Below are 22,143 nucleotides of genomic sequence, written 5' to 3' on the forward strand. Positions count from 1 at the left end.
TACGGGAAAACCCTTGGACTACCCATGGTGATATCCACTCATCACCCTGGAAATTTCCACTGTCATTCCACTCATATAACCATGGTGGAAAACCAGAGGATTACCAGTGGAAATTTCCGGGGGTATCACTGAAAAATCCCTTGGGAAACCCCATGGACTACCACTGGATATTGCTGCTGGAAATTTCCACTGGTATTCCGCACGGATTCCATGGGAGTCTACCCGTGGTATATCTCAAAGGGAAAACCACTGGATTAACCCTGGTGTTTTCCACCCATATAAAGGGAAATTTCCGTCCTTATTCCATGCGGAACACCAGGGGTAAGAATCCAGGTGGAAAGCTAAGGGATCTCCAGTGGTTATTTCCATGGGCACTCATGGAAATATCCGGTCTGTCATCCGTGGCTGGATCCATTTCTTATAGGGAGAGTGAAAGAGAACACATAGAATGCTACCATAAGGACGACAAATTGTATGACAAAAAACCCCTCAAAATCCCAGAGGAGGCTCAAAAGAGGCACAAGCAAATTTGGCGCGTGAAATTGGTAAATTCGTTTCAGCACATTGACTTTAAGTGGATGATATTCCAGTGTGATTTTCTCACTTTTGTATTTGTTAAGATTTCCTCAGCAGAAAAACATTATACTTTATTGAAAATTAGTCTACTTGCCATACTTTTCTGAAAAAATCTTATATTTATTAGTGCAAATAAATTCTCTACACTTTTATGATAGTACTGTACTCATATTTTCTTCAAATAGATTTTTTCTTTTATATTCATATTACTAATGTGAAAATTTTATAAATTAAAAATTTTTCTGCTTCATTCCCATTTCCATATTGAAACGTTCAAAGCCACTCACATCAATTGAGGGATTTTTCCTTAGGTCTGGTTTTGGTCCACTGAGGCCCATTTTCTCCATATGCTGATGTTGTGATCGCACAGCAAAACGGTTTACGTGGACAGGAATGGGAACAACAATTTTGTTGGTGGATCCTGATGTACTACCGGACGATCCACGATTAAGTCCATGGGATGTCAATCCAGCTTTGACTCTTTTCCACTTGGCTCGTCGATTTTGGAACCAAATTTTCACCTGAAAATCCAACAAAGGATAGTTTCTAAGTTTTTACTAAATATTAAAAAAAAGGCAAAATTAATGAGGTGCTTTCTCACCTGAACTTCACTCAGTTTAAGAGTTGTCGCAATTTGACTTCTTTCAGTAAGACTAAGGTACTTTTTGGCATGAAATTCTCGTTCTAATTCTAATAACTGCTCTGAAGTAAAAGCAGTTCGTCTTCGCCGAGATTTCGATGAATTTCCACATGTAGATTGCTTTGCTCCATCGGCATTTCCTGCATGACGTGCAGAGGACGTACTTAAACTCATATTACCATCCTCAGAGCATTCCGAATCGGACGGATAAAGATCTGAAGTATATAAAAATGGTAATTGTAAATATTTTAAAATAATCTCGCTTCCATCAATTTGTTTAAAATTTAAGCGTTAACAGAAAATTACCAAGAAATATATTGTTATGCATTTCACGTCTATTGCATTTAAATCTAATTGCTTAAGTCAATTGATGCCAACACAACATTGGTCTCTTGCGAATTTACCGCACATTCAGCATAAACAAATCACATAGAAATTGTGTGTGGCGTCCTAAAAAAAAGGTAGCAAAGCATCCCGGCTTTGTGTAATGCTTGAATTCATAATTTTGATACCTTTTTTTAAATTTGTTGCTCATTAATTCATTTAGTGAAGAAAGTTGATTAGTAGTTCAACTTATGCGTACAATAACACTGTGCAACGATGATTTTTTCCCTGGGTTCTCATGCTATTTTTTCTATTGCTAGAGTCATATCCCAAAGAGCATTATCTGACCAATTCGAAAATTTGACAAAATATTGCCGAAATACGCTTGACAGACTCAGAGATTTCGATTTAATTTCGTCGATTGGCCAACTTTTGCTTATTGGGATGATTTACGAAAATACTTATCATTTTGATTTCATTTGGTTTTTGCGCCTAGAATCTAGGCAAAACCGTTTTTGCTGTTTTTTGATACTTGGGTGCCTATATCTCCGATTCTGCTGAACCGATTTATTTCTTAATATGGGAACATTTGTTCTTCTTTATATGCCCGATAATCATTTGTACAGATGGAGTTCGTAAAACTGACACCAGTGGCGCTGTAGTCTCATATATGTCAGAAAAAATGGAAAAATCGAACTTTTTAGCAACTTTAATCAAAAATATCTCGAAAACTAGGACTGTCTCTAACAAGCTGTTTAGTGGGTTTGATAGAGAATTTTATTAGCTACATTTTCATCCATGTACAACTTTTCTCTCAGATTGTTTTTTTTACCTCAAAATTGAGGTTCAAACGAAAATCGAGCACTTAGACAACTGATTGATATAGATGTATTATTTATATTTGTTTGTCAGATAAAAATTAAGTATTGTTTCATAGCTGTGTTATTACCGGCTCAGACTTTTCAGGAATTCCAAGTCATTCCTAGTGAATCCATACTGCTTCTAATTGATTAGTACCTAATTGTGCACATATATAACTTCTGAACTAAAACATATCTGGAAATTTAAAAAAAAAATACGTGCAACGGTTTTCTTTTAAATATCGCAGAATTACGTTTCCGATAGTCATGAACAGAGTGTAGGAAAAATAAATATAGTGTTAATCCTTTGAATATGATTGGTTCACCGGTGACCCATAGAGAAAATATTTTAATAAATTTATTTTTTCCTAATGTTTTATACACAATCGCAAAATAAAAGATTGCAAGAATCTATATTTTTTTGCAAATCTATAACTATTTTTTATAGTAAATATTTAAGTACAAAGGTAAATAATTTTCAAAGTCTCAGATTGATAAATAAATTTCATTATTTTTTATATGTCCAATTTTTTAAACAAAACCCTTCTAGAAACACAATACTCATATATAATATTTTTCATTACTGAAAAATAATCGTTCATTGTTGCCAGAAAATTTTTTAGTTGGTTTTTGTCCGTACCATTGGTTCCATCCATAGAGGTTAATTATTAATCGTATCGGGATACTTTGTTACAATCTAATCACGTTATATTGTTGTTGATTCCGTGTTGAAAGAATCTTCTAAGTCTGCAAAGTTAGTGTATGGTTGCTTCTTCCGTGTTCCCGGAGTTGTACATTTTTATTGAGTTTTATTCCATGTGGAAATATCTATTTATAAACATTTAATTGTTTGCATCGGATGGGACTCAAACTCACCACTTTGAGAGTCGAGTCAGGGATCTCACCCGCCAAAGACTAACCATAGAAGTAAAAAAAAAACTTTAAGTTGTTGGATTTTCCAAGGTAGCTGATATAAGACGTTTCATTGTTTGTGATTTGTCGGTTTTATTTTTTTCGTTAAATTTAGGTCAAAGAAAACTATTTCCTCCTTCGCAAAGGACAAATAATCAGAAGCTTACTGAAAATCCAAATCGTTTTATTTTCTAACCGTTTGGTCTATAATTCTACTATGAACGAATAGACCTATAAACATCAAAGAAGAGTTCCGAAATTCTACCAAAATATTATCCCTTGGCAGGTTAGATTAATAATATACATCTAATACAAAATATAATCGACAAAATCTTTAAATCGACCAATACAAATAAGATATTGAAGCAAGAAGTTACAAATAAAAAAAAAATAATTTTTAATTTTGAAAACAATTTTAGTATAGACATATTAATATATACAATGGCTGCCAAAATAATAGAATCAGCTCAGCAAAGACCACTATTTTACCTTTAGCATTTTTGTTTATTCAAATTCGTTGAAATAATTTTGATATAGAAACGTTCAAAATAATTACCTTACGTCCAATAAGTATTGTTTTAGCCGCTAGAGGTCTCTATTTTTCACAAAATACATCAATCACATGAATAGTGAAGTTTGGTTTGAACAACACGATAGGACCACTTTCATTTAAATTAAAGAATGTGGTCTATAATTCGAATAAGTTTAAATAAAGCCATGTTTAGTAACCATAAATGACAGTTTTCCATTTTATTTTCGCCGAACTGAATTTCATTATTGACGTATTCTGTGTAAAATAGAGACCATTAGCGGTCAAATAACCCTTATTCTACTATTCTAATAATTTGAATATTTTTACTTCGGAACAACAACAACTTGGAAACGAATTGGAAAAAATACAAAAGAAAAAATATATAAGCTTTGCAAAGCGATTCTATTATTTTGGCCGCCACTGTACTCAGGAGAAAGCAGAACATATGTCAGATTAAAATTGTGGTGCAAATTAAACACACACTGTATGAATATTATATAATTTTATAATAAAGTGAATAAAATAATTCCAATTTAAAGGGATAATACGGTAGTCGTCGGATGGGAGAAAATTGAACCCAGTATAAAAATTCATTTCTTCCCAGAGCCTTCGGTGCTCTACGTCTACGCACTTTTTCAGTGAACGAAAATGTCTAGCTTCTTCTGGAACTTTATCTTTTGGTGACAGGAATGATCCTTTTTTGTGTACATGGGATACTGGGTTACATACATATGACTTATGAAACTTCACGATAATTTTTAACAATATTTAAATAAATTAAAATTTTTCTTTTGCAATAACACTGTTCTTTCTTATTTGTCGGTTGATTGAATTTGGATGGACAAAAATCAACCACCAAATAAAAAAGAAAAGAAATAAAAAAATAGGTTTTGCAGGGGTGGTCTTATTGTTTAGGCCGCCACTATATATAATATAATGAAATATTGGATGAGTTCATATATTCTGTCAGTAGAAGAGGTCGAAAGTTTGGAGTGGTATATCTCAGCTCCTGATGAACATATTTGGATGAGTGAACTATTGTTGGAAAGCTTGGTTCATAAACTTTTAGAATCTGGTATACTTAATCTGCTATGAATAAACCATGGTCATCCAGAACCATTTATGTCGAAGAAAACACATTTTGCAACGTCTTTTTTGGCCATCTACTTCTGGAACCCGGAATGACCCACTTTTCTCGCACATGGACTGTTCGTTAGAGGAACTCAAATGGTACAATTTGTTGAAGAAACTTTTTTTTTTGACATCTTACTTTTTTTTATTCATCGACTTTTACAAGAATTTTAACATTTTACACGCATAGAAAAAAATGACAGAAATCCTTCTATCTCATTTTCTGGACAAACTAATGAAGATATCGACTTGGACTGTTCTAAGTACTCCCCCATAAGTTGATCCAAGGAATCCAAATATCACATAAATTTCATCCCCACGTCTATCCTTCCCCTCCAGAAACCACTCTTTTAGGATTTCAGTAACTTTTTCCTTGCGTTTAACACTTCAAAATTCTTGCAAAAGTCGATGAATAAAAAATAGTAAGATGTCCAAAAAAAAAGTTTCTTCTACGAATTATACCCTTTGAGTTCCTCTAACGAACAGTCCAAGTGCGAGAATTGTGGGTCACTCCTGGTCCCAGCAGTGGATGGTCAAAAAAGACGTTGCAAAAAGTGTCTTCTTCGACATAAATGGTTCTGGATGACCATGGTTTATCCATAGCAGATTAAGTATACCAGATTCTAAAAGCTAAAGAACCAAGCTTTCCAACAATAGTTCACCCATCCAATTATGTTCATCAGGAGCTGAGATATACCACTCCAAACTTTCGACCTCTTCCACTGACAGAATATATGAACTCATCTAATATATTAGCCGTACTCACTATGGCGCTGTTATCTTGTAATATCGTTATCTCGTTATCTCGTTATGTTCTCGTAATAATATATATAATATAACATAATATAATATATACACTATATAATGAAGACAAAAAATGATAATAGTTTAATTCATGCTCTCTCCTCATACTTAATTCTATAAATGTTCAAATGTTCGTGTAATCCTCTTTTTACTGCTTTATAAAGAGGGTAGAAAAATCAACAAAAAGGCCTGTGGCACGTTTTAAATAACCCCCTCTATTCATTTGATAAGTCACACCACAAAAATTCTCTGATCCATTCACATCTGTATGAAAATGCATTTTTAAAATTCTTATTCAGTGTCGTCAATCCTGAATTATATATCTTACAGAAAATTCTGAGTAAAAATTAGGAATACAGAAACACAGTAGATATAGACAAAAGTAATTCAAAATTATGAAATTTTTTATACTACAGGGAAGAGCAGAGATTTTCGGATTATAATACAAAAAACTTTTTAAGTAGTGAGGAAATTGTAAATTAAATAATAGCATTAAAATCATAAAATGATGGTTAAGCTGAGATTATTATACATTTTTTTTTGAAAAATTTGTTGTAAACATTATTTAAATTTTCCTCCTAGTGCATTAATTATATAACCATTATATCGCTCCTTGGAAATTACAAGGGGTCAACTAATTTTCGGCCATTTTTCAGGAGACAGCATGAAAGATTCAACTTTGTGTACATAAGTATCTCAATTTAACAAAATTATGCAAGTAATCAAAAAGATTAAAATTTTGAAAAACTTTTCTAATAACGAAATTTAATGACTTATATCATCTGAAAATTTATTAAATTGTCTTTCTAAGTGCATTAGAACCTCAAAATCGCAAAAAAATGAGTTGACCCTTTGTAATTTCCAAGGAGCGATATATAACATAAATAAAATTTCCTTTACATTTTTTCATTAGAGGAGACCGGGGCATAATTATTCAGAGGTAGAATTTGACGGTGTAGTGTTATTGTTTTCCTTAAAAAGAATATTGAGTAAATTACTACATTTATTCAAAGCAAGTTACTTTCTTCCTATTCATTGAAATATTTATCAGCTATGATTCAAACATGTTTTTCACAAATTATACGCAAAGGATAAATCGTTTGCTGGCTAATTTTTATATTGAATTAAATATAATCCCTCGATTTTTTCACCCCCAAAATAACCACTTCCCACTCCCCGGGGAACATTTTTTTTCAATATGTCTTCTTGTTTTAGACAATTTCTGAGAAATGATTTCGCGCTGTTTATCCATTCTGTCCGTTGAGAAAAATGAGTTTGAAGTTTGATGAATTTTGACGGTATCGCAGCGCCACCTGTAGTGACTTTTTGAACTTCCATCTGAAAGTGCTCATCGAGACGAAACCAAAAAGCCAAAATTTAGGTCGATATGTTAATTAGAACCGGAGATAGAGGCCGGTCAATATTCGAACTTTGACCCAATATAGCTCGGGTCAGGGGTTATGGATCGACTTAAGTATTTTTTTGTTTGATACAATCAGCGGCTACAACATACTAAAATTTCAGCCCGATGCACAAAGGAATTTTTGAGTTATTTAACTTAGAAAATTAAAAAATTCTCTTTTTAAAAATAGCGCCCCTGGCTGTGGTTTTATGAACTTGCAATGTTAGAAGGGGAAGTGGCATTTTACGAGAGCTTTCCAAAAAGCCCTCACTTTTTGAATTCTGACAATTAGAACCGGAGTTATGACCATTTTAAGAATTTTATTTTGGACCCTTATAGCTCGGGTCAGGGGGGTCAGGGGACCTTAAGTTTGGTATTGATGGAAAGCCTTAAGGCCCAGCTATAATATACTAAAATTTGAACCCGATCACTGCCATAGGGGCTGAGCTTTTGAGAAAACAAAAAAATATGGGTATTCAAAATGGCGGAAGGAGGGGTGGGGGGTGGGGGGTCAATACACCAAATTGCAATTTTCACCCGACATATAACCTTTGCCGAAAACCGCAAGTCGATATCTCTTTTAGTTTAGGAGCTATTAAGCTCCAAAGAGCGGCCGGCCGGCCGGCCTGGAACGTAAATTAGCCACATATATATTCGTGATCAGGAAGTGATGAAACACATTTTGGCCAAATTTGAGCTCGATCGGACGACATGAAATTTTGTTACGATTATAGTAGGTGAGATTATTAAGAATCTCACCTAATTTTATTTAAAAAAAATAATTGGGGTTCTTTGAATATAATATTTATTATTAGACAATTTCATTTTAATTATTTATTTTTATAAGCATTAAAAAATTACAGAGTTGGAGTAATATGCCACAACTTTATGGAATACTTTTTTATGGCTTTCCAAACATATTTATGATAAATATGTAAAAAGAATATCAAATTGCTGTTTCGAGATCAATTACAATAGCTGTAATATTGCATGTATGCAATCACTTAAATGGCTGCGTCAGGGACGGTTATTTTAAATCTTAACATTTTATTGCAAAAACTGAAGAAAATATACTTTTTGAAAAGAAAAAAACACATATTTTTAATAATAAAATTAGTAATTATATAAATCTAAGCAGAATATTTCCTCAAGAAAAAAAATATTTTTAAAGAAAATTCTGGCACAGTTGACCAAAAAATTCCGATTTTCGGTCGGTAATATATTTAATATTAATAGACCTATTTGTTCATTCTGTAGTATAGACAGCATATGGTTGCATAATTTCTATATATAATATAGAACGTGAAAATTGTGATTACAATTTCAACTAAGTTGATAAATAATTTCGCAGAAAATATTCCAAGTTAATTTTGAATGAAAAAGACAAAAAATATAAAAGAGAAGAGTCCTCTAATAGGAAAACTATAAATTTACCTACCCTCCTGGTAATCACAACCATCCTTAATTATTTTCACAGCCAGACTTAAGGGTTTTCTTAACTAGAGTGTATGGTTCTGAGGACCATAAATTTAGCCATTTAAGCATTAAATCTGGTTGTGAAAACAATTAACAATGGTTGTAATTACCAAAAGAGTAATGGATATTGCATCCGATATAGCTTATCTTTTTCAAATAGTTGCCAAAACCAAAAAAGTGGATGGGCCTATATTAACCATTTTTTATTTTATAACTTCTACAGTTTTTTCATAAATCAACAATATTTTTGTGAAGTAATGGAGGTTATGCAAATTTTCTAGGGAGAAATTCTGCCGAGAATCTGCAGATTTTCTCTGAATGTACTAGAATATACCGTTAAAATTCAAAAAACCTCCGAGTAAAATCGGCAGGTAGAGCAATGATTTGACGGGGATACATTTGAATGGATCACTTGGATAATCAAGCCACTTTTAGTGACGTCAGTGACAGTCACTGAGACTCGCTGAGCTCATAAATAAACGGGGTGCTCTTGTCGTGGAATTTGTGTCCTTTTAGATATTCATTGGGCTTTTCTTCAAATTATAATGTTGTAGGTAAAAAAGGTTTAAGTTTAGAGATTTGTGAAAACGTGAAAAATTTGCCAAAAGTGAGTTAAAAAAAGTGAAAAATAGAACAATTCACAGTTGCACGGATTTGTACAATTCTAAGTAATTTTTTCGGTGTTCCACCCCCGGAAAGAGATCTCTTGAAAGAGCGAACTTTCTGTTGATTAAATAGTGAAAAAAATCCTTAGATTTTCATTGTGTAAAATGTGTTTTTTTTTTTGTCTACGTTCTCACTTTAGAATATTTAGAAGCGCACATCTAGAAATATTTCAGAGTTTTTTCTTTTTTTCTTGTCAAAAATGTATTAACGAGTAAAAAAAATTGATGTAATAACTGTAAATGGTAAAAACATATAAGAATAAAAAATTAATTTGCAGGACAATAATAATATGTTTCTCTTTTAATTTGTTTTAAAAGACAAATGCATTACATTAAAAAAAAAGATTAAAAAATCATCATTTTAAAAGTTCCATTTGATCTATTTTAGAGTATCACTCACTGATCCATTGAAAAGGTCCTCAAAGTGAACCATTCAAAGTATCAAAATTTGATTCTTTTGCAATGGATCAAAATGATCTTTCAAAAAAGGATGGAAATGAAACATTTGAAATGATGGATCATATTTGATTCACCAAAAGGATCGCGAATGGATCAAAATGATTTACCTTTTTTGCCAGTGTATGCTTCAAAATTATCTATCGTTTTAGACAATAATTAAAAAAGAACATCTGAACGATTAATAAACTTGTTTGAATACGTTAAAGTCAAACTAAAAATCTCTTAAATTCCCTATTCTCCCCTATAGATTGAAATACCCCTTAGTTGTGACGAGAAAAATCACTTTAGGTTATCATACAAAACAAATTCGCCGTCAGAAATATTATGACGACACGCTTTTGAGGGTATCATTTGTTCCCTAGAGACATTTAAATGGAATTTAGAAACTGCCAGTGGTTGAATTAATTGTTGGAGGGTTTGTTACTTCATAATTTCTTCTCGTTCAATTTCATTACAAGGACCATTTGGTGTACTATGAAATTAATCTAACAATCAAAATTATTTTCTTCATATTGTAAAAGAAGTCGATTTCTTGACAAGTCTGCCAACAAGTCTTGAAAAAATGTTAATGAATTTTGTTCTCTATACAACTTTAACATTCATGCATGCTTATCTGAAAAACAAACAAATATCTCAATTAAAATTCTTTAAATATCTTAAATTTTTGAATTTGTTTGAGCCTTGTTTGTAGTAAACTTTCCCAATGAGCGCCAAAAATCAAAAGGACGGAAGAAGCAGTAGATGAAAAGAATTTTTCTATTAAGAAAGCGAGAATTGTTCAATTCGTGCTTAGATTCCGGATGTTTCTTAATTAAGTGAAAGAAAGTCATCACGGTATTATTGAGGGTGTGAGCAAATCACCAATTACAACTTATGACTTATGTTATACCGCTAACAAATTTATTATGCACATCTCGATGAAGATAGTGGTCTTTAGGGCTATTGAAGAAACCCTTTTGATAAACGATTAACTTTAATTGATTTACGATGAATTTCTAGTAAGGTCCAGTAATTTTGTACAGGTGTTCATAAACGAACTTTGAATATTCTTAACTCATTCTGAGTTTAATGACAATGCAAGATATTTTTCTCAAACGGAAGGTAGGGAAATTGGGAATAAAATGAAATTATAATTTTTATATTCTTTTTTTTTATTCAAGATTAATCAAGATATCTATTAAACGATTAATTTTAAGTTCCTAAGCTTGTTAACCCAATAATTCAATGATTTGCTGATTAAATCGACAATATGTGTACTAGAATATTTCTCTTGTCCAATTGACATTGAAGTTAAAAAAAAAAAAAAAACAAAAACTTTACCTCTGTTCTTATGACTTCCATCAGGTGACATTGTCATGCTTAAATCACTACAAGAATCTGTGCTCTCAACATCTACTCCTGCTTTTTCGGGATCCTCTACTTTTGATGAAAATACTTGCATAGATATGCGTCGATCATCAGAAAATTTATTTATATTGTCACTTGCGGAAAAGGATGAATAATCAGATATCAAAATATCTGATACCCTATCCCTGGAGTCGTTGATTGATGGGGATTTATTAATATTATTTACAAAACACTGTGCCAATTTTTCACGATCTGTTGCTGCAGCATTAAGCAGGGCATATCGTGGATCAAGGAACATTTCTGATAATTTTTCTCTCGACACAGAGGTTTCGGTGGATCCATCTAGGAAGTGCTGGGTCAGGTAACCCAACCATGGGTGGCTATAAAGGGGAAAGTTGGGCAAAGCGAGTGTCGAAGGTGGGTGTAAAGGTGTCAGATTTGAATGTGACTCGATAGATGTGTCTGGATATGTTGTAAAGGATGATGGTGTTGTAGCAATAAGACTCTCAATGGAGAAGGGTTTAGGTATCCGCGTGATTTTCGTATCTCTCGTAGGATTTTCTACGGCCGACGGAGACTCTTCCATCTTTTTTAAAATGTACTCCTTTAATATTTCGTCCTTTGATGCCACAAACTGTATATCGATATCTCATAAAATCACGAGTTCACATAATTATTTATTCACTTTTTTATGTTTATTTTTTTGTAAAATTTCCTTATTGACTCTTTCGCTCATGAATAGTTTCCGACGGAGTATTATGAAAAAAAATTGACTAGAACGTCTGTCACAGACCACTGTTCAATTGAAACTGACTATGTTGTGTGGCTCGATGGCTTCCTCAACGACACACATGATGAACAGCTTCTTGCCTTTTTTCTCCTCAGCAGAGTAGACAAGGATTCGATTTCACAGCTCTCCTATTCTAACTTAAATGCAATTTTGGAACAGAAAGGGTTTGGTTTTTCCTAACAAACCATCTCTTGTTTTGTAGGTTCTCTCATCATAAACTATAAACTATTCTACGAGAATTTATAGAAAATGTGACATTGAAAAGGAGTTGTTACGTGAAAGTGTGCCTCTGTAGAATATTGAGAGGATAAAGTACAATTTAAGTGGTTATACTATACTATACCTATTTGGAATTTATTATATTGTACGATTTATTGCAAAATATATTATAAAACTTCTTATATATTTTTTCTTTAAATATGAATTACTGTAAGACATTAAATCATGTCAATAATATTTAAAAATGGTTTTTAGGTGTTATTGAAATTCAAACAAATCACCTCGCGAACGTTTACGTCTTTCTCTTAATTAAAACAAATGTTAGGGGCTTATCATTGTTAGACTGATTTGACTTTTTAATTGCACAAAATATGTGTCGCGTCATAGATTTTTCGTTCCCCATCTATACTATTTTACACATGATTAAGATTTTAGCTAAGATTCTTCGCAATCTCAGCTTATGTGGTCCGAAGTGAAATTCGACCTCATCAGATCGGGCTCAAATTTGAGATTTATACGTTTTGTCACTCATAGATCACGAATATCATATGTGCTAAAAATCGATTTTTGTAGACTTAAATATACATATTTATAAAATATTCGTCAGAAAAATAATAATCATACTCAATCAGAAAGTCATAATGGGCTAAAAAAAACAGATAGGGGAAAGTACCCATGCTTGATACTGTAAAATGATTTTCAAGGTTTGTGATTATTTTCTGATTACCACACAAACCGAAGCGATTCTTCCACTATGACAAAAAAATGTCTCACTTATTAGGTTCATAATCCAATATCCAATAATCCAATATAGAACACGTAATATAATGAAATAAGTTCTTTCATAAAACGAATTATTAAACGAATAAAATAAACTATATTTATTTATAAATATCTCTATGTATATCTATGTTTAAAAGAAATTATAATATTAAATAATTTTTAGCATCTAAAAATATAAACATTGAGGACAAGCACAAGAAGTCAGGGTTCAGAACCAATTTAAAATCTAGCAATTTGCTTGTAATTGTTAAATTATTTTTGTTCTGGGGTCTCACTGTATCAGTGCATAGAGTAGTGGCTTTATGACTGTGAGGTCTCGGGTTCGAGACTAGGCAGCACATTTTTCAGCTGTTAGTCCTGAATTCGTCTAGTCCGTCCAGTGAATGAATTCAAAACTTATTTTCATTTTTTCATCTATAAAAACTTTTTTACGTTTGGTAATATATCGTCTGTTGAATTAACAACTGTGCTATCTTCATTTCTTTTGTATCAGCATTTATTGGAAATAATCATACAGTGTCGTTTGCCAGTAATACATATGCAAGACAAATGCAGATAAGCAGTTGGTAATCCAATAAACATTTTGAAAATAATTCTAGACCCCCTACTTGGGGACTGGTTACATTAAAAATCATATACCGCAGGAAAAGTAAAAATTAACTATTTTTTAATCACGAACTTCGGACATTTTTTTGAAAGACTGTATGGCCCCTTGAATGTTTAATTTAGTATGATTTTAAAGAATATGATATTTTGTTCTCGAGTTGAGTTTTGGCGTACATGAACTCTTTGCGCAATACACAAATTGCTCATGCCTCGCCTCGCCACACGACGATTGGTGAACTTTTCTCCGTACCATCAACCAATGAGAATTTCTTGTGTTCCCTTGTTTCTCCTAACCATTGTAATTTTCACTATATCGAACTCTCTCAAGTGTACATGAATATAATTTATACAACATACAAACCTATTAAAAGATGATGAAGACAACGAACAGAGAAAATTGGAGGAATTACACGCAAATATGTATATGTATATGTTATATATATATATATATATATACATATATATATATATAATTATGTAAAAAAGTCTAATTTAAAATGGAAACTAATTAATGAAAATAGCATTATGGCAAAAATAATCTACGAAAAAATTTTGAACTTAAACCACACTTACTTAAATTACAATAAAATTTATTAATAATTCAAAATTATGTCTCTTTTTTATTAAAGAATCGAAAAAGTAATGAAGGAATTTTAGACAATTCTTTATTTTTAGACAACTTTTATTAGAATTGAATAATTAACAAATTAATTTTATGATAATTCTGTTAATTCACGTTCATGAATTATTTATTAATTAGAGCGTGGGTTTGTGATAATTAATTTGTCCTGTGTCTTAGCAAATTATATTGTGGACCTGCGCCAAAAATCAATTTTCGTTGATTTTGCGAAATCAAGCCTTTCCTCATGAATCTCTCCTTAAATATTCATCGTCTTCTCTTTGAGTAATAGGCGAGAATTCACCACTTTATTTTTGTACTTACTGGTAATTAATTAGGTCTAACGATGCGTGTAAGAGCTTGAAGGGGGCCTTAATGTTACGAAAAGAAGTGTCCATATTATGGATTTACTATCATGGGCTTATTAAACCTATCATTAATTTAAAAGGAAAATGCTAGAATTTTAATTTGATAAACAAAATACTAATATTACAAAACAGAAAATTTATAAATACTAAATAACAAGGTTCTGTAAAATGTTAATTTTACATAATCATGTTATAAACTCAGTTTCGCATTTTTCGTTTACCGTAATAATTTTATTGAATATGGACTTGAACTATATCATTTTATTATTATGGCTCCGGCACACCTTTTAGATCAGGAAAATTTCGTGAAGTCGAAATTCGCATCCCATTCTTTCTGACGCATTTTGCAATGTCCATCTCATTGTTTTGCTCTTCAAATTCGATTGAGCTAAATTGAATTTGGTGTGATGTTTAAAAAAAGAAGAAGATTACGAGAGAATGAGATAGACATATGCAAAGCGTGTGAGAAAGAAAGGTAGTCGAATTTCGACTTCGTGAAATTTTCCTGATCTAAAAGGTGTGCCGGAGCCATTAGATTTCATTTTAAATTACATATATCAAATAAACAACTATTTATTATTCATTAAAAATGAAACTACCCGTGGAGGCTTATACTTAAATCCGATAACAGTTTTTTAACATACCTAATTTTATTGACTTAAGACTTGTTCCGGATAATTTCCGACTCATCTTGTCAAGCTATCACATATTAAAAGGAGCATACTTAAAAAAATCAATCAAAAAGATCTGCTTCTGAGTACTCTCCTTGAATTAACTAATTCGTCCATACGAGAATAATTTGAATCTAACTAACGAATCTCTCAACAAAACAATGCATACCTAAAAATTAGCCTTAGAATAATTTAACGCTCTAATATCCATTGGTTTATTAGAGGTAACATCACAAAAATCACATATACAGTGAGCGAAATTCAAATAGGGACGGACCTATATGTGGGTGGTGTGTAAGTCGGATCAACCTAATATTTTTTTGTATAATATAGGCCTATCCAACAATACTTTTTATGGTAGTGACCCACGTGCACTTGCGTTCGTGAGTGCACGCCAGCCAAAATATGAAATTTTTAAGTGATTTAAAGCGAAATTCAAATTAGGGACGATGCCAATTTTTTAAATAAAAATTTAAAAAAACCAGATCAATGAGAATATTTTCAATATTTTGTATTTAATCCCTTGTTCTTGATAACAGAAATAAGTCTTTTTGGCATACTTAACACCAATTTTTGAAGAGTTTTTAGCTCAATTCGCTCCCAGGCACATCTGATGGCATTCTTAAGCTCTTCCACTGTCCCATATGGCTTCCCTTTTGCGTAAACTTCTCTGGAAAGGATGCCCCACATTTTTGGTAATTTCCGACGATTAATTCAATAGGTGTGGAAACCGGTGAGCGTCGGGTAAGAAGAAGCAAAGAAAATTCTCAAATTCTTCCCAAAGCTTTCGGCTCGGACTCCAAGCCTTCCTCAGTGATCAAATTTTTAGTCTTTTCTTGCTTTGTCAAATGGTATTTTTTGTTCACAGGGCATGGGATTTGGGGCACTGCACTTAATTTTCTACTTATTTTTAATATTTTAGCAATTTTTCTCTCTTTTTGTGTGTCTTTCTTAATATTTCTTTGTGAGACTACTTGTGAGTAGTCACCAAGTAGTCACCACCCACATATAGGTAGGAGTAGACACCACCCACATATAGGTCTGTCCCTATTTGAATGTCGCTCACTGTAGATATTTACGCAAAGAGATTTCGATTTTTATTTCTGTTTTTTTTTTAATTCAATTAGCGAGATTATTCCGTGAAGAACTAATCCCAAAAATTGATAGGCTATAATAACAAGTCTAACGTTTTTTACTTTTGTTAGGTTTTACCCGTCTTGTAGTCGAAGTTTCATCTAAAATTGTTTGAAGACAATAAATAATTTAAAAGATTATCATCGTTTTCATTTTCATGTTATCCATCAAATATAATGTGCGAGGTGTGTCAATATAGTAATAAGACTAATAATATAACTGGCAAACAGCGAGTCCGCCGCAGAATATGTAACCTAAAATCGCCTTGCGATCGATCACAAACATCTTACTGAAGTGGCGGATGATCGACATGACATCAGTTAAATCAGCATTTGTCGTAACTTCCTTTTGACAACTTTTCAGGAGACGAAATTTTCAGTTCAGCTTTATTTTTCTTAAAAATGAGCCCCGAATGCGATACTTTTAAGTCAAAATTATAAAAGTGGCACTAATAAACTGTAAGTTAACTTGAAAAAATCTTTATAAAATGATTTAAAAGCTGAGATATTGAGATTTATGTTAGGAGAAACACAATAATATTTTATCGTAACTTGCATCGTTTATAAAACCGTAACTTCTAATGGTTCTAATGAATGGAGATCTTGGAAGTTACGACAATTTTCAAAAACACATTATATCAATTTAAATTACTCTAGGGATAATTAGTACCTTTATTTCACTAAATTAGTCAATTAAACTGTGGTCCCTGACCCTAAAAGCTTTTATTTCATAAAGTTTATTTAATAAATTTTGTGCGCCGCATCGCTTGTTTTGTTTTTAATTAATGACAGATGGGCAGGGATTTTTCCTCACTTTTTTCTCACAAATATCGAATTAAAATGATTTAATGTTGCATTATTCGCACTTTCTTTGGATATTTGGAAGAGTTTGTGAACGTTTTAATGAGAAATATTAAATTTTTGCTGCAAATTACAAGCCACGCAAGCGAGCTAAACAAGTTACGGCAAATGCTGATTAATGAAAATTTTGTATGGAAATTTGTCGTAACTTCCCCAAAACTAGAAGTTACGACAAATTCTGATAAATTTTTATTAATTAAGGGCACTTACGATAATTTTTGTTTAAAATAATTTTTAATGGGTTTATAAATGTTTCTTTTTCTCAAGTGAGTTTAAGAAACAAAATTACGCCGATTCTATATATGTAATGTATATACCGTCGTTGCGGGTGACTTTGCACGTTTTTTCGCTGTTTTTCAACTTTACCCTCAAAAATTGGACAGTTAAAGTGAAGGGAGGGGGGTTAATGGGTAAAATTATTTGTATTCAGTTGTTAATGAATGGATTTTGTGCCACTAACATTAATTTTATAAAATTTTACTATGTTTAAAAAAATCAAGGAAAAAGGCTTGCACTGGGGATAAGGTGCGGGTGACTTTGCACTTTTTAATAGGGGAAGTGCTTATAATTTTGGACAGTCTGCATATAAGCATCGATATCCTAAGTTTGAAGTGCCATATTTTCAATACTAATTGACTTTTCTTGTTACTCTCTTTTCAGAAGGATTGTTTAGAAACTTGGCAAGCTATTTATCATCTCATTTTTACTAAAATTAGTTTTAATACGTTTAAAAATGAATTGATATGTAGAGGTGAATTTGACTCTTATTTTGGACAACTTGGTTATTAATTTTTACAACTTGTCTGTAAATTTGGACAGATAATCCGCCTCAACAGGATGCCCATTGTTCTTCATTTTATGAACCAATCTTACCAAGTCCTCTTCCTGGTCATGTAAGGGAAACGTGGAATGTCACAAGAAGCCCAGAAACTTTCCATATCATTCATTAAAGTGAGTTGACTTCGGTACTCCAAGTACGTGCGGATTCGCTCATTCCCTGCCCTTTCCGGGAGCCTTTCAAGGCATTTCTCACTGCATCTCTTTCGCAGAGATGATGCTCCTTTGTTTCTCCAGGTATTTGTCCAACCTAGTCATCACAAAGGCTAAAACTTCACGAAATTTCGTGAGAAAAACACCTGTCCAAAATAAGAATCATCACCTCACTGGTGAATGTCTTAAAAAATTTCCCATTTTTCACATGAAAAATATAATTCACAAGGCAAATCTCACTTCAGGTCAAATGTACAAATCATCAGTAACGTGAATCAACACAATATTCAATGAATATTCAATAATATCACTCAAAAACAGCGAACAAACTTTGTTAGTACTTCACCAAAACTAAATAAGACTGAAGTAAGCCACGAAGTTCTGTCATATTTCTCGTAAGCAATTGCTCACATTGAATTTTCAACAAAGCAATTTCAACTCAAAACATATTCAAATTTTAACGTATTTAGTGTTAAAATATTCCAAAAAGGACAAATATTTAGATAGAATTCATTATTCATCAAGTATTGGAATAAAAATCCATCATTTTAATCAATTTATTTTTAGTGTCCAATGTTATCCTCAAAGTGTCCAAAATAAGAAACTGGACAAAATTAGAAGCATTTCCCCTAAATACTAAAAAATCAACAATTTCTGATAATAAACGACAATGAAGATCTTCACATCTAAGGGTAAGATGCACGAGATCTACAAGATGACGTGGTCGCCATCTTGATTTGACGTTTCTGTCCGCCATTTTGAATAACTGTCAAACCCTAAAACTGGTCCGATTGGATTGAAATTTTAATATGTTGTAGCTGACGTCAAGACCTTTTCAAAACGTATCTATGTTCCAGTCTACGTTAAGTATTTACCTTGATACAGAGGCTCAAAGTTTTAAATTTTGTAATACTCATATTTTGGCGGTCTTTATTTTTTAATATTCAATATTTGAAACCTAAACGAAATGCCTCAGTAACTATTAAAAATGGTTGAGACTTTTATTTTATATATTTATTTACTCTAACATAATTGAAAAAAAAAACGAAAAGCGCATTTAACTAATTTTTTATTTTTCATCTTTGCGAAAACAGTTTTTAAGATTCTCAAATAATGCGCTGTTATAAACAAAAACATTACTTTTCTTATTGTTTGTTTGTTAGATCTCATCTCCTAAAGATAGCGCTGTCTTTTTTGTGATGGTTTTGATAAAAGAAGCTCCCTGTAGTTCCTATATTCATGTAAATGTCAAAATTTTGAGCTTGGAGCCCCTATATCCAGACAATCACTTGACCTAGGTCGGATTTTATATATGTTCTGAAAAGGCCTTGACATCAGCTAGAACATACTAAAATTTCAGCTCAATCGGATGAGATTTTTGTTTTGAAAGTTATTCAAAATGGCGGACAGAAACGTCAAATCAAGATGGCGACCATACCGTCTTGTAGATCTCGGTCACTTTATATTAAGTTCCCACAAAATTGGATAATTTTTAACCAAATACTTCTATAATAAAGCTTTAGAAAGACCATTATATGCAATTTTATAACATAAATCATGCGTTCTTAAGAAGATAATAGGGGAAAAAAAATATTTCAATAAAAATAATCAACAAAATCGAAGTGGATTATTCTAGCCAGATATATTTAGATTGAATTTGGGCAATTTACTACTCTGAAATCGATTTCGGAATTGCACCTTCAGATAACTTTTTCATGGAGCCGTTTTTTGACAAAATACCTATATTAGCATTTCATTGACTATTACTGAAACTACAAGAATCCTTTTAGGAATCATTGTACCTTACTTGGTACATAACATATCCCTATATACTTTGACACGGTAGACCGGATCGGCGAAGACCATCAATAAGTGCTAGAAATTATTAAAGTCTTACGGACAGCAGAGTGCAAAGTCACCCGCAACGACTGTATCTCAAAATCGCAAAATGAAGTTACGACAAATGCTGATTTAACTGACGATGTGTAGGCTGCTTACTCAGGGCCATAGCGCTGGGGGGTATTGAGAGGCAATACCCTATCTTAAAAATTCCAATGCCCTACTTTAAAAGTCCAGAAACTGAGATAATGTGCTAAGTAAACTATTTGTTCCTGTGCTAATCTGGAAGTCCTCAGACCTTAACTTTGATTAGGATAAGAAGATGAAAATGATCCTCAAAACGCAGATTGAAGTCAACTCCTGCCACTCGTTTCAACAATAGAAAAAATCCTATATGAGAAGTTGTAAGAAATTTGCCAAGGAGAGTAACTGAAATTTTTTAATCTAATAGATAATAAGTTGTCAATGAGCACTACTCTAGTAACTTTATTGACTCACCTTATATACTTTCCACTTTGACTCAAAGTTAAGTGCAGAGCTCAGACTTATCCCAACACTCTTCTATAGATAGATCTTTAGTTAGATTACTTTTTTTTTCTTACAAAATTATAGTACGTAAGCGCGTCAGAAAATGAGAAGTAATGAAGTGTAGTTTGATGTAAAATTAGATGCATTTACACGCCTCTTTTACGCACAAATTAAAATGGTTTCTGATTGTTGCTCATTTTCGTGCCTCATAATTGAACAATTTAATTAATTTGAAATTATGTTAATTAATTTTCCGACGAGAAATGTTGACAGACGATTTTTTTGCTTGAGAATTTAAGAAACAACAACCCATAATAAAATTCTAATTATTTTTTTTACAAAATTTAGATGATATATTTCATATTTCCCTCATTAAATATTCAAAATGTAGTGAAACCTCATTGATGATGACAGACACAAACAGCAAACATTGTAATCGATAATTATGTTAAATCGAACTAATGACCACTCGCTCGCTAGACCAATTAACTGGTATATGTCCCGTGTGAGTAAAATGTGAAATATTGAATGAAGGTAGAGGAAAAACAATTCAAAATTGTATGATTAAAGGTTGCTATATGTTACAAAATTCATGATAATTGCAGCCTTCAAATCTCTCCATCCAAATTTGAAACCCTTTTGGTGGTTTTATGGTATAGGGGGAAACTTAATAACCATGTCATTTATATGTATGTATTTTTTTAAAATAGAAACTTAGGCTCATTTTCGTCAATAAACAAATTTTTATTATTTCTCAAATTTAATTAAATCTTGACAACTTAAAATATCTGCAAATGAATTGATAAAAGTCTAATTTTCTTTATAGTTGAAATTGTGCCAATATGCTGCGACACAAATAAACATTAAGCAAATGATCAATCGCAATTGCGAATAATTTAAGTTCTAATTGCAATTATTTTAAATACTATTTCTGTGACTTGCAAAAGATAAACACAAGAAAATACTGATAAAGAATTTAAAGTACTTGACGTACTTGACTTTTCACAAGACTTCACATTTCTTTCAAAGTATATTCACGTTTGATGGATTTATTTCAACAAATCAGAAATCAACATCATACAAAAAGGTTTGTCAGAGAATTTTTAATGGTTACAATAAGAAAAAGTGATATTACATCATACATATACAGATATGTTCACAGAGTATTTTCTTAAAATGTATGTCTAAATCTAAAGGCTAAATTTTTGGTTATATTAGTCAGTGTTTTTATTAGTCTATTTGTAAGGGCTACAATATTTACTTCAATATCTTACCCTTCATCCCCCACTTGAGGTGTGAAGCAACATAGAGAGAAATAATTGGCACGTTTCGAGGACATGAGAATTCAATTAAACATTACATACATACATTGTGTGGAGAATTCATTTGAATTTCATGTTTCCATCAATTCGTCATTTAAGAGTGGTGTGCAATTTTCGACTTCTTGCGCAAATGTGTATGGAAATATAATATGCTCTCTAATATAATGTATCATAGAGAGATTATATATAATATATATAATATTATAAATATTTTTTTTTAATTTTTCTCTAAGTTCAATATTCATAAAAACTTATAAATTTTATTGGAGATGGAAATTCAGGGAAA

At 31.9% G+C, this 22,143-nt stretch overlaps 2 protein-coding genes across 2 annotated transcripts in view; one reads left to right on the forward strand and one right to left on the reverse strand.

Moving 5' to 3' along the window:
* LOC129801756 (polypeptide N-acetylgalactosaminyltransferase 1) overlaps positions 1–22,143 on the forward strand; it is a 61,484-nt gene that overhangs the window by 17,755 nt on the left and 21,586 nt on the right. The window lies entirely within an intron of this gene.
* LOC129801758 (homeobox protein unplugged) lies at positions 673–12,098 on the reverse strand. Its single transcript, XM_055847061.1, has 3 exons — positions 11,102–12,098; positions 1,178–1,431; positions 673–1,097 (listed from the first exon to the last, which is right to left on the reverse strand). Exons 1-3 carry the CDS (start codon positions 11,712–11,714, stop codon positions 807–809), a joined length of 1,158 nt encoding a protein of 385 aa, XP_055703036.1. The 5' UTR covers positions 11,715–12,098; the 3' UTR covers positions 673–806.

The sequence above is a fragment of the Phlebotomus papatasi genome, chromosome 2 (genome assembly GCF_024763615.1).
Source record: "Phlebotomus papatasi isolate M1 chromosome 2, Ppap_2.1, whole genome shotgun sequence".
NCBI classification, from domain to species: domain Eukaryota; kingdom Metazoa; phylum Arthropoda; class Insecta; order Diptera; family Psychodidae; genus Phlebotomus; species Phlebotomus papatasi.